The following is a 12,627-nucleotide window of genomic DNA, read 5'->3' as shown; positions in this document are numbered from 1 at the left end:
GTCATTTGAGCACTGTTCCCATCGATTTGGGCAATTTTTAGGCCCCCTGCAGACCACCGGAGGGAGCTGCCTGAAAAATGCTTTAGTTTCCCATAGACTTACATTGGGCTCATTGCTCGGGTCCAGCATAAAAGCAACGAGCATCCAAGCATTTTAGTGCTTGCTCATCACTATTGTTTCACTTTAAATCCAGATTAGTGGCCTGCAGAGCTGAAATCACAAAGATTCACTGTCCAAATATTTCTGGATCTAACTGTATTCATATATTTACACTATACGGACAAATATTGCATCTCTTGCCCCCACCCCCCAAAACAAATCCCAAAATGTTCTCCTGCCCCTTTTCCTAACTCCCAATCCCAAAATAGACAAGGACATTTGGCGTTGCCAATCCTCCCTCTTTTGTAGACTTCTGGAGCTAAAGCATCTTCAGCCTCGGCTCTCGACTTCTCCTACAAATAACATGGTGGGAAAACAAACCACTTTCTATAATCAGTTATTTTTTTATTACATTTTTTTAAAGGGAAATTACAATAAAATGTCCCCAATCCCTTTTTCCCTTCTCCCAATCCATAATGCTGGGGTAAGATTATCTCTACAGAGACCCCTGTACAGGAATATTAGGGCTCCAGCGACATCACATCTATTATACAGAGAATAGCGCCATCTCCATAGCTCTGTACACAAGGACATAGAGATCAGACAAGGTCCTCATATTCAGGCAGCTTCTATTCTACTCCAACCCTCTTTATAAGGACAAGATCAGAGTCTCGTTATACCGAGCAGAGAAGCTCCAGGGACAAAGACCCCGTCTGCTCCTAACACGCCTGGGGTCCGGAGTATCCAGCCACGGGGCCCGGATTCTCTCATTTGTGGCCCCAGCGTTTCTTGTAGAATAAATCCCTTTCTCATCCCGTCCTGTAGTAATGACTTTGTTATCAGGTTTTGTAGGAGGGTTCGTCTGACTCCATCTTATGTTATCAATATCTGTGCGAGAAACGAGAGACGTCCGAGCGCAGTTTTACTGAGTGTCCAGTGTCAGATAAAGAGCCGCGGTGTCTGCAACCGAACCTGGGGGGTATACAGCTGTATACAGCGTACACACAGGGCTCCATATATACACTGCTCTGCACGCCTCGCACACGCGTGGCTCCGCACGCCTTGTACACACGCGGCTCCGCTCCGTACACCTCGTACACACGCGGCTCCGCTCCGTACACCTCGTACACACGCGGCTCCGCTCCGTACACCTCGTACACACGCGGCTCCGCTCCGTACACCTCGTACACACGCGGCTCCGCTCCGTACACCTCGTACACACGCGGCTCCGCTCCGTACACCTCGTACACACGCGGCTCCGCTCCGTACACCTCGTACACACGCGGCTCTGCTCCGTACACCTCGTACACACGCGGCTCTGCTCCATACACCTCGTACACACGCGGCTCTGCTCCGTACACCTCGTACACACGCGGCTCCGCTCCGTACACCTCGTACACACGCGGCTCCGCTCCGTACACCTCGTACACACGCGGCTCCGCTCCGTACACCTCGTACACTCGCGGCTCCGCTCCGTACACCTCGTACACACGCGCTCCGCTCCGTACACCTCGTACACACGCGGCTCCGCTCCGTACACCTCGTACACACGCGGCTCCGCTCCGTACACACACGGCTCCGCTCCGTACGCCTCGTACACGCGCGGCTCCGCTCCGTACACACACGGCTCCGCTCCGTACGCCTCGTACACGCGCGGCTCCGCTCCGTACACCTCGTACACAGGCGGCTCTGCTCCATACACCTCGTACACACGCGGCTCCGCTCCGTACACCTCGTACACACGCGGCTCCGCTCCGTACACACACGGCTCCGCTCCGCTCCGTACACCTCGTACACACGCGGCTCTGCTCCGTACATCTCGCACACATGCGGCTCTGCTCCGTACACCTCGTACACACGCGGCTCTGCTCCATACACCTCGTACACACGCGGCTCCGCTCCGTACACCTCGTACACACGCGGCTCCGCTCCGTACACCTCGTACACACGCGGCTCCGCTCCGTACACCTCGTACACTCGCGGCTCCGCTCCGTACACCTCGTACACACGCGCTCCGCTCCGTACACCTCGTACACACGCGGCTCCGCTCCGTACGCCTCGTACACGCGCGGCTCCGCTCCGTACACCTCGTACACAGGCGGCTCTGCTCCATACACCTCGTACACACGCGGCTCCGCTCCGTACACCTCGTACACACGCGGCTCCGCTCCGTACACACACGGCTCCGCTCCGCTCCGTACACCTCGTACACGCGCGGCTCCGCTCCGTACACCTCGTACACACGCGGCTCTGCTCCGTACATCTCGCACACATGCGGCTCTGCTCCGTACACCTCGTACACACACGGCTCCGCTCCGTACACCTCGTACACACGTGGCTCTGCTCCGTACACCTCGTACACACGCGGCTCTGCTCCGTACGCCTCGTACACGCGCGGCTCTGCTACATCCACACTGTAAACCCCTCCTGACCCCACACATAAACTTCAGCTCATCCAGCACCATGACAACCAGCACAGCAGAGTCCTGCATCCACTGAGGCCCCTGATCATGTGACCCCTGACTCCTCCCCTCCTGTGACCTCATCACAGCTCCTGTGCGCACAGAGCAGCCATATATGTGGTGGCGGCTCTGCAGGTGGAGGTATGTGGAGACCCCATTACTGGGCGCAGGGGGCATTAACCCCTTCAGCACCGAGACTCTTTTGGGGTCTTGTGTTGCCCCTTTATAAGAATCATAAGGCTTTTGTTCTGTTTCCTGTAATAGATACATACGACCCAACTATGGAGACAGGAAGGGAGGAAACGTATTGTCCTCATAGTACAGGACCCCTTTACTGACCCCACAGTGTAATGCCCCCATTATGCCCCTTATGCAGGATGTATGATGACCCCACACAGTGTAATGCCCCCATTATGCCCCTTATGCAGGATGTATGATGCCCCCCACAGTGTAATGCCCCCATTATGCCCCTTATGCAGGATGTATGATGCCCCCACACAGTGTAATGCCCCCATTATGCCCCTTATGCAGGATGTATGATGCCCCCACACAGTGTAATGCCCCCATTATGCCCCTTATGCAGGATGTATGATGCCCCCACACAGTGTAATGCCCCCATTATGCCCCTTATGCAGGATGTATGATGCCCCCACACAGTGTAATGTCCCCATTATGCCCCTTATGCAGGATGTATGATGCCCCCACACAGTGTAATGCCCCCATTATGCCCCTTATGCAGGATGTATGATGCCCCCCCACAGTGTAATGCCCCCATTATGCCCCTTATGCAGGATGTATGATGCCCCCACACAGTGTAATGCCCCCATTATGCCCCTTATGCAGTATGTATGATGCCCCCACACAGTGTAATGCCCCCATTATACCCCTTATGCAGGATGTATGATGCCCCCACACAGTGTAATGCCCCCATTATGCCCCTTATGCAGGATGTATGATGCCCCATACAGTGTAATGCCCCCATTATGCCCCTTATGCAGGATGTATGATGCCCCCACACAGTGTAATGCCCCCATTATGCCCCTTATGCAGGATGTATGATGCCCCCACACAGTGTAATGCCCCCATTATGCCCCTTATGCCGGATGTATGATGCCCCCACACAGTATAATGCCCCCATTATGCCCCTTATGCAGAATGTATGATGCCCCCACACAGTGTAATGCCCCCATTATGCCCCTTATGCAGGATGTATGATGCCCCCACACAGTGTAATGCCCCCATTATGCCCCTTATGCAGGATGTATGATGCCCCCACACAGTGTAATGCCCCCATTATGCCCCTTATGCAGTATGTATAATGCCCCCATTATGCTCCTTATGTAGTACCTCTTGAAGCTCATCAAGAGAATGCCAAGAGTGTGCAAAGCAGTCATCAAAGCAAAAGGTGGCTACTTTGAAGAACCTAGAATATAAGACATATTTTCAGTTGTTTCACACTTTTTTGTTAAGTATATAATTCCACATGTGGTAATTCATAGTTTTGATGCCTTCAGTGTGAATGTACAATTTTCATAGTCATGAAAATACAGAAAAATCTTTAAATGAGAAGGTGTGTCCAAACTTTTGGTCTGTAAAATATATATATATATATATATATATATATATATATATATATTATTATGATAATTTTTTGCCCTTTTGAGGTTGGGGGCCCAAGTACAGCTATTCCTGTAGGACCTGTGATTTCTATCTACGTTGCTGTGTATAGGATAATAGCGTATAATAAAGTTGTTATGGATGTGATTTAACTAAAATTGTGCAGTTAGCTCATTAACAACATTATGACAGCTGACACCCTGCAGTATCGGCCCCAGACGTTTTTGCGACCGATGAACCCCTTAAATACCGCTGTTAATCGCGACAGCACTATTTAAGTTGTTACAAGGGGGTCACAAGACCCCCTTTGTAACCACCGGACCCCCGCAATGAGAATTGCTGGTCCCGATGCTTACTATGGTACCCTGACTTCACGTGATGACCCCAGGGTACAGTGGTCTGTGAGATCTAGCTATAAGCTGACTATTCTCATACACTGCAGTACACGAGTACTGCAGTTTATGAGACCAGTGATAAAAAAAATTAAATTATACATGTCCCACAGTGAAATTAAGTATGTAAAAGACACAAAAAACCGCACACATCACGAAAAGCCGTTTCACCATTTAAAACGCAGCGATTGTGATGCAACAAAAATAAACAACAACAAAAAAAAAAGTACACACAGTTGGTATCACTGGATCCGGAATGACCCTCTCTATAAAACTGGCATGTTATTTATTCTGTTTCGCGGACACCGTAAAAAAAATAAAAATAAATGCACACCAAAACATCGCTTATTCATCATACTGATTAGTGATCAAAAAGTTGTGTTAGAAAAAAAATGGTAAAAATGAAACCACCAAACCGCAAAAAACAAGCCCTAATATAGCTAATAGCCCTAATATAGCTCATTCGGCAAAAAAAAATAAAAAAGTTTCAACTCTCAGAAAATGGCAATGCTAAAACAAATTCATTTTTGTAAAATATTATTTTTAGTCTGTAAAAATAGCAAAGCACAAAAATTATAAATCTGGTATTGCTGTAATCGCACCGACCCGATGAACAAATCGGTCTGATCACTTTTACTGCGCAGCGAATGGCGCAAAAAATATAGAAAAAATTACTGTATTGCTGGTTTTTGTTCATTTTATGTCTGAAAAATCTGCATAAAAAGCGATCAAAAAATATATGCAAAATGGTACCAAAAAAATCTGTCACTCGACCTGCAAACAATAATCGATCTTACAGCTCTGTTTGCCAAAAAATAAAAAAGTTACTTGTGTTTTAGTCTAATGTGTTTGGAGGCATTAAAAGGTAACTTATTGGACGCTGCCTCTGGCCCGGCCTAATAGACTTTTGTACATTGCAGGCCCAGACACCATTATTAGGCATTTAAGTATCGGAATAACTAGGCAGCCACATAATATCGAGTACTTGGGGAGGAGGGGCATTGACCGAACTCTGTCAAACCTTCTTAGATGCCATGTTTGCATTTGACAGCAGTAAGTGGTTAAACTGCCAGGGTGGGTGTAGCAGCCGTACCTGTGCCATCCCTGCAGGGTACATCTGTTCTGGTGCTCAAAAGACTTAATTTCTTTTAAAACAAATGTTTAACTTGTTAAAAAGTAACAAAATGTGTCTTGTGCTTTTTGCAGGTTTTTTTTTTCTTATTACAAGAATTGTTGGTGCCAATTTTCTTTTGAAACATTTTAATATCTGAGAAAAAAAAAGGTCAGTAAAGTCCGCTCAGTCTCAGCCTCGCTCAGATCCAGCCAGAGCAGCCTGGTTCATGAATAATAAAATAGGAGGAATGACCCATCGTATCAGGCTTTGAACTTGAATAAAACATAGCTTTTATTGAGCCATTAAAAAAATGCTGCTACCACCATAATAAGTCTTAGTGCACACAAGGATCACAGCTGTCTCGACCTACATTTCGACGTGCAGTCTTAATCATGGTCTGTCTGAACTGTGGACTAGTGAGCATATAAAGGTAGGTTGTAATTAAAGATAATAGTTATCATGTGCTCACTAGTCTCTGAGGTCAGTATGATTACCATAGACAAAAGGGAAATAAAAAGGTTAGTGACACATATATTATTATCCTCTAAAATGAATATCATTGACATGTAGAAAAAATAAAAATATTTGTGATACAAATATAGAATAAATATAGAAACTAGCGATATACCATGTCCAAGGTGTAAAGAAAACTGTCATTAATATTGTAGTATTAGATCCTGCCTGAGATTTAAAAATCTCAAGAATTAATAATCTGCTGGGATTTTACAACTCTGGAAATGTATGTGAAAAAGGAGATGATACCAAGGGGATTAAGGCTAAAATAAGTGGCCACAGCCCTGTATGATGAGACATTTCACACAGAGTGGAACTGCATCCTTAGCGATTGTTCATTGAAGTTGATGGGTTAATCCTGAAATATGAGGAGCTGGAACTTTTTATTTCTGTTTTAGTTTTTGTATCCAATTCTCATTGGACAAATTTGTGCACAACAAGGATTTCACTAGCCATAATGACAAACTGAAAGCTAATTTAGCGAAGATAGAAGATTTTATTATGAACATTTAAAAAAACGAAATTCAAACATGATAGTGAGGATTACTCACAGAACAAAGTGTATGATTGGGATAAAGCTCCATTTTCTATTCTAAAAAAACGTCCCTACTAACGTACAACAAAACCTGCCAAAGTAAGTTTGAAGGGTATGGCTGTTTCTACAGATTTTTCTTCTACCTTTCCTACATCAAATCAGATGAACATTCAGATTCCTCAGTAAGCTCGGCAAGTGAAAATCAGCAATTTATGACCAGCAGAAGTATCCAGCAAAATACATCTACTAGCATGCCAAAAAACGGAGGAAAGGGGGGCCGCAAACACAAGCGGAAACACATATACCACCCGGAACAGAAACCACCGCTATTAGAGCTACCGATTTGGAATTTGTCCAATTTTGTGTTATCAGAGGAACAATTATCACTTTTAAGTTTTCCCCCTACCAACGAGTTTGCTGTATTAGAACAATTTTGAATGTTAATAGACTGGCCTGGACCCTTACTGTGAAATGTCATTTTGATAGCTCTGATATTGATGTTGAAAATATTACTGATGTTGCAACAGTTAATTCTGATATTACTCCTAACAAATCTTTTTCAGAACAAAAGGTGTTATTACAATTGAAATCATTGGAGAGGGAATCTATGAAGTCTGATTCCTCTCTGAATAGTCTGTTTCATAGGGGAAATCCATCCTTTAATCCACTTCAATCACGTCCCATGGTTTTAGACCAGTTCAGGATCTTATTGAAAAGGATTTGGTTTCTCTAAACAAATGAAATCACTCATAAAGGAAATAAAAATAACAATCTAACTAGAAAAGAAAAAATTGCCCTGAGGGAAATCAAACTAATATGGATTTGACAGCAGACAAGCAGACAAGTGGGGCACAATAGTGGTATTACATTCGATTTAGCTCAAGCTCAATTTGATTAATTTAAGAAACAAGAAATACTGATGTGTATTTGGAACTAATCAGAGACCTCACCAATGATTTCAATATGGAATTATATATATTGCTACAAGAAGGTTTGAGTACAGGAGCCTTGGATAAAAAAAAACTTGCGGAACAGCTCTATGTGGAACAACCTTTCATACCTATATATCATTAATTTCCTAAGGACCACAAAAACATATTTCCACCACCACTCAGACCAATAGTAGCGGGCTTAGGTTCTATGGGAGAGAGACTGGGTGTGTGGATAGATTTCTATCTTCAACCACTAGTGCAAGAAATTCCCAGCTACATTAGGGACTCTAAATTTGTGGCTACTGTATTTGAAGATTTTTCTATAGCAAGAGAATTATCACTGGCTATTATGCGATGTTATACACACGTGGTCAAAATTGTTGGTACCCCTCGTTTAATGAAAGAAAAACTCACAATGTCACAGAAATAACTTGAATTTGACAAAAGTAATGATAAATTAAAAACCCATGAAAATGAACAAATGAAAATCAGACATTACTTTTCAACCCTGCTTCCACAGATTTTTGAAAAAAAAATAAACTCATGAAATAGGCCTGGACAGAAAATATGGTACCCCTGAAAATAATGTGACAAAAGGGACATGTTAAATCAAGTTGTGTCCACTAATTAGCATCACAGGTGTCTACAATCTTGTAATCAGTCAGTGGGCCTGTATATAGGGCTACAGATACTCACTGTGCTGTTTGGTGACATGGTGTGTACCACACTCAACATGGACTAGAGGAAGCAAAGGAAAAAGTAGTCTCAGGAGATTAGAAAGAGAAAATTATAGACAAGCATGTTAAAGGTAAAGGTTATAAGACCATCTCCAAGCAGCTTGATGTTTCTGTGACTACAGTTGCACATATTATTCAGAAATTTAAGATCCATGGGACTGTAGCCAACCTCCCTGGACGTGGCCGCAGGAGGAAAATTGATGACAAATCAAAGAGACGGATAATACGAATGGTAACAAAAGAGCCCAGGATAACTTCTAAAGAGATTAAAGGTGAACTTCAATCTCAAGGAACATCAGTGTCAGATCGCACCATCCGTCGTTGTTTGATCCAAAGTGGACTTCATGGGAGACAACCAAGGAGAACACCATTGTTGGAAAAAAAATCATAAAAAATCCAGACTGGAATTTGCCAAACTACATGTTGACAAGCCACAACGCTTCTAGGAGAATGTCCTATGGACAGATGAGACAAAAATGGAAGTTTTTGGCAAGGCACATCAGCTCTATGTTGACAGACGGAAAAATGAAGCATATCAAGAAAAGAACACTGTCCCTACTGTGAAACATGGTTGAGGCTCTGTTATGTTCTAGGGCTCCTTTGCTGCATCTGGCACAGGGTGTCTTGAATCTGTGCAGGGTACAATGAAATTTCAAGACTATCAAGGGATTTTAGAGAGAAATGTGCTGCCCAGTGTCAAAAAGCTTGGTCTCAGTCGCAGGTCATGGGTCTTGCAACAAGATAATGACCCAAAACACACAGCTAAAAACACCCAAGAATGGCTAAGAGGAAACATTGGACTATTCTGAAGTGGCCTTCTATGAGCCCTGACCTAAATCCTGTTGAGCATCTTTGTAAAGAGCTGAAAAATGCCGTCTGGGAAAGGCAACCTTCAAACGCGAGACAACTGGAGCAGTTTGCTCATGAGAAGTCGGCCAGAATACCTGTCGAGAGGTGCAGGAGTCTCATTTACAGTTACAGAAATTGTTTGATTGCAGTGATTGCCTCAAAAGGTTGTTCAACAAAATATTAAGTTAAGAGTACCATCATTTCTGTCCAGGCCTATTTTATGAGTTTTCATTTTTTTAAAAATTCTGTGGAAGCTGAAAAGCAATGTCTGACTTTCATTTGTTCATTTTCAAAGGTTTTTAATTTATTACTTTTGTCAGATTCAAGTTATTTCTGTGACCATTGTGGGGTTTTCTTTCATTAAACGAGGGGTACCAACAATTTTGATCACATGTGTAGGTCTATATCCATCCATACCACAGAGTGTAGCATTAACTAGCCTGAACTATCACTTGGATACCTATAGCACATATACAGTAGAAATAAAATAATTCATTATCATGTCGAATTTCTTCTAGATCATAATTATTTCTGCTTTGACAATCATTTTTTTTTTTTTTTTACGAAGAAGAGGAGTAAGTATGGTTAGCAAATTTTCACTGTCATTGGATTAATGTCCAAATGGGAGGAGCAAGACATTTACAATGAGAGCAATATTTACAGCCCAAAAATCACATGGTACGGTCGATTTATCGACGACCTCCTCCTGATGTGGGGAGGCACACAGGAGGAGGCGTTGAAATTTGCAGAAAATCTCAACAACAATGATTTCAATTTGAGATTCACACATTGTTTTGATTCTAGAGAAATGCATTTTTTGGATCTTAAATTGAACGGTGACAAATATCTCAATACAGTAAAAATAGCACCCTATAGAAAAGAGACTGCCAGTAACAGTATTCTGCAGGCCAATTCTTACCACCCGCTGCATATCACGCGCAATATTCCATATGGGGAATTAATTAGGGCGAAACAAAATTGTACTGATAATAGTGCGTTTGATATGGAAGCCAGTGAAGTTTGTGACAGATTGGCAAAAAAATGTTATCTTGATTGGAATCTTATAAAATCATACAAAATGGCATCGAGCCTAGAACGTAAGGATCTTCCCAAAAATAAGGAGCGAAAAAAAGATTTGGGATGTGAAACTTCTCTACAACTTATAGTCCGCAGTATAACAAAGTGGTGTCCATTATAAAGAAATACATACAATGTTACACCAGGATCTGGGGCTTAATAATATTCTTACCAAGGATATTCGGTTTGTGGCTGTGGTACCACCCTGTCCCCCAGTCTTTTCCTGAGTGAAGAGCATAGGCTTTCTGAATCTACTACCTGGTTAAACCTTAGTGGTTTTTTCAAATGCGGAGCGAGCCGCTGTAAAGCGTGTTCACACACAGTGACAAAGGATATGTTTACCTCACTGCATAATAATCGTATATACAAAATACATGACCTTATTAATTGCTGCACACTCTGGCTTATATACCTTGTTGAATGTATTACATGTAAGATCCAATACATTGGTTGTACTACCGGCCCTTTAATACTACGGATTAGAGGACACATATCTGATGTGGTTAATCCTTTGGCCACAAATATTTCAGCAGCGTCAACACACCTCCGAACGTTCCATAAATGGGAAGTTTCAGCACTGAAATTTCAAGGCATAGAAAGAGTGTATAGACCTATCCGGGGGGGGAGACCATAGACGCAAACTGCTAAATAGGGAACCATATTGGATTTTTATGTTAGAAACCCGAGTACCCTTTGGATTGAATCTCAGGCAGGATCTAATGCTACAATATTAATGACAGTTTTGTTTACACCTTGGACATGGTATATCGCTAGTTTTTATATTCATTCTATATTTGAATCACAAATATTTTTGTTTTTTCTACATGTCAATGATATTAATTTTAGAGGGTAATAATAATGTGTCACTAACCTTTTTTTTTCCCTTTTGTCTATGGTAATCATACTGACCTCAGAGACTAGTGAGCACATAACTATTATCTTTAATTACAACCTACCTTTATATGCTCACTAGTCCACAGTTCAGACAGACCATGATTAAGACTGCACGTCGAAACGCATAGGTCGAGACAGCTGTGATCCTTGTGTGCACTAAGACTTATTATGGTGGTAGCAGCATTTTTTAATGGCTCAATAAAAGCTATGTTTTATTTAAGTTTATAGCCTGATACACTGGATCATTCCTCTTATTTTCTGATTTTAATATCTGCTTTTTTTATGGAGTTTTTCTTGTAATATAGGAAAGCCTAAGGCCAGAAATAAACCCCATAAACACTGTACATGGAAACTTTGGTATCAAATAACTCCTGTCTTTGTGGTCTTACAAACAATCTTTTATAAATGCCTCAAACTTCTGAGTGTGAATCAGACCTGAGATCTAACGTGATAGAAAATGAAAGTCCGGTGAAGACGGGAAACATTCATATAGACGGCCTGTGGAGATGTAGTCAGTAACGGACTCTGGCCAAATACGTTTATAGAGCCATAGTTATTTCTCATGTCACGTGTAATGAATATCTCCTGCAGTATTGCTAATGCCGATTCCAGTGTCGGTAAATGAGACGAGAATTAGCAATAAGGAAGATGAGTCTATGAGAAAGGTATTCACTTGCTGACTCGAAGGAAGGAACTGCTTGTTGTCTGTGGCCTAAAACATATAGATTTTATTACTACAGTAGATGTAAAGAAGAAAGCTAAATACTGTAAAACTTAAATCTCCTCAAATGTTTCCCTTATTATCTCCTGTAATTGTATTATTACACAGGATTTTTATGACTTTACATCTGCTCAACTTCTCATTCAGGTCTCTACAATATCGGATCCTCTTAGTGAAGATCTTCTATATAAGAGAATTTTCCTTAATTACGCATCAAAGATGGATATGGACACAGACAAGATGGCGGAGATGATATTCCACCTCACCCTAGAGATCCTCTTCCGGCTTACTGGAGAGGTGAGAGATTCTGATGACGTCACATTACATCATTCTTATCTATGGGAATAACAGATGGACAGAACTGGAGAGGTGAGGACTCTGGAAATGTCTGTAGTGAGATTTATTAATGTGTCTCTCCATAATCAGGATTACACAGTAGTAAAGAAGACCTCTAGTGAGCGCTGTCAGGACCCTGTGTCTGAGGGATGGGGAAGACCCCTGAGCCCAATCATGGAGCTTCCACCTCACCCCCTGATACATGAGGACATCAATGACCAGAAGATCCTAGAACTCACCTACAAGATGATTGAGCTGCTGACTGGAGAGGTGACACTGCTGGGAATGCTGGGACATTTTATAGTAAAGCTATGAAGGGATCAGGGGGATTACTGTATCATTGTATGTG

At 42.7% G+C, this 12,627-nt stretch overlaps 2 protein-coding genes across 4 annotated transcripts in view; both read left to right on the top strand.

The window, feature by feature from the left end:
* Positions 1-12,627, top strand: part of LOC141220371 (uncharacterized) — a 324,060-nt gene that overhangs the window by 52,757 nt on the left and 258,676 nt on the right. The gene's annotated exons all lie outside the window — the stretch shown is intronic.
* The window catches only part of LOC141220368 (uncharacterized), a 97,095-nt gene that overhangs the window by 50,943 nt on the left and 33,525 nt on the right, over positions 1-12,627 (top strand). The window contains exons 1-4 of one of the 3 annotated variants that reach the window (XM_073666292.1): positions 2,636-2,702; positions 5,777-5,852; positions 12,090-12,239; positions 12,369-12,548. The exons of the other annotated variants lie outside the window; for them this stretch is intronic. Coding sequence (XP_073522393.1) covers positions 12,162-12,239; positions 12,369-12,548 — 258 coding nt within the window. The 5' untranslated portion in view covers positions 2,636-2,702; positions 5,777-5,852; positions 12,090-12,161. Of the gene's footprint in view, positions 1-2,635; positions 2,703-5,776; positions 5,853-12,089; positions 12,240-12,368; positions 12,549-12,627 lie in introns of those variants that run through there. 3 annotated transcript variants of the gene reach the window in all.

Source organism: Phyllobates terribilis, unplaced genomic scaffold (assembly GCF_046119375.1).
Source record: "Phyllobates terribilis strain yellow unplaced genomic scaffold, ASM4611937v1 Scaffold_285__1_contigs__length_2463970, whole genome shotgun sequence".
Lineage (NCBI taxonomy): Eukaryota > Metazoa > Chordata > Amphibia > Anura > Dendrobatidae > Phyllobates > Phyllobates terribilis.
Note: the sequence above shows the minus strand (reverse complement) of the source record. Positions and strands in the feature narration are given on the sequence as shown.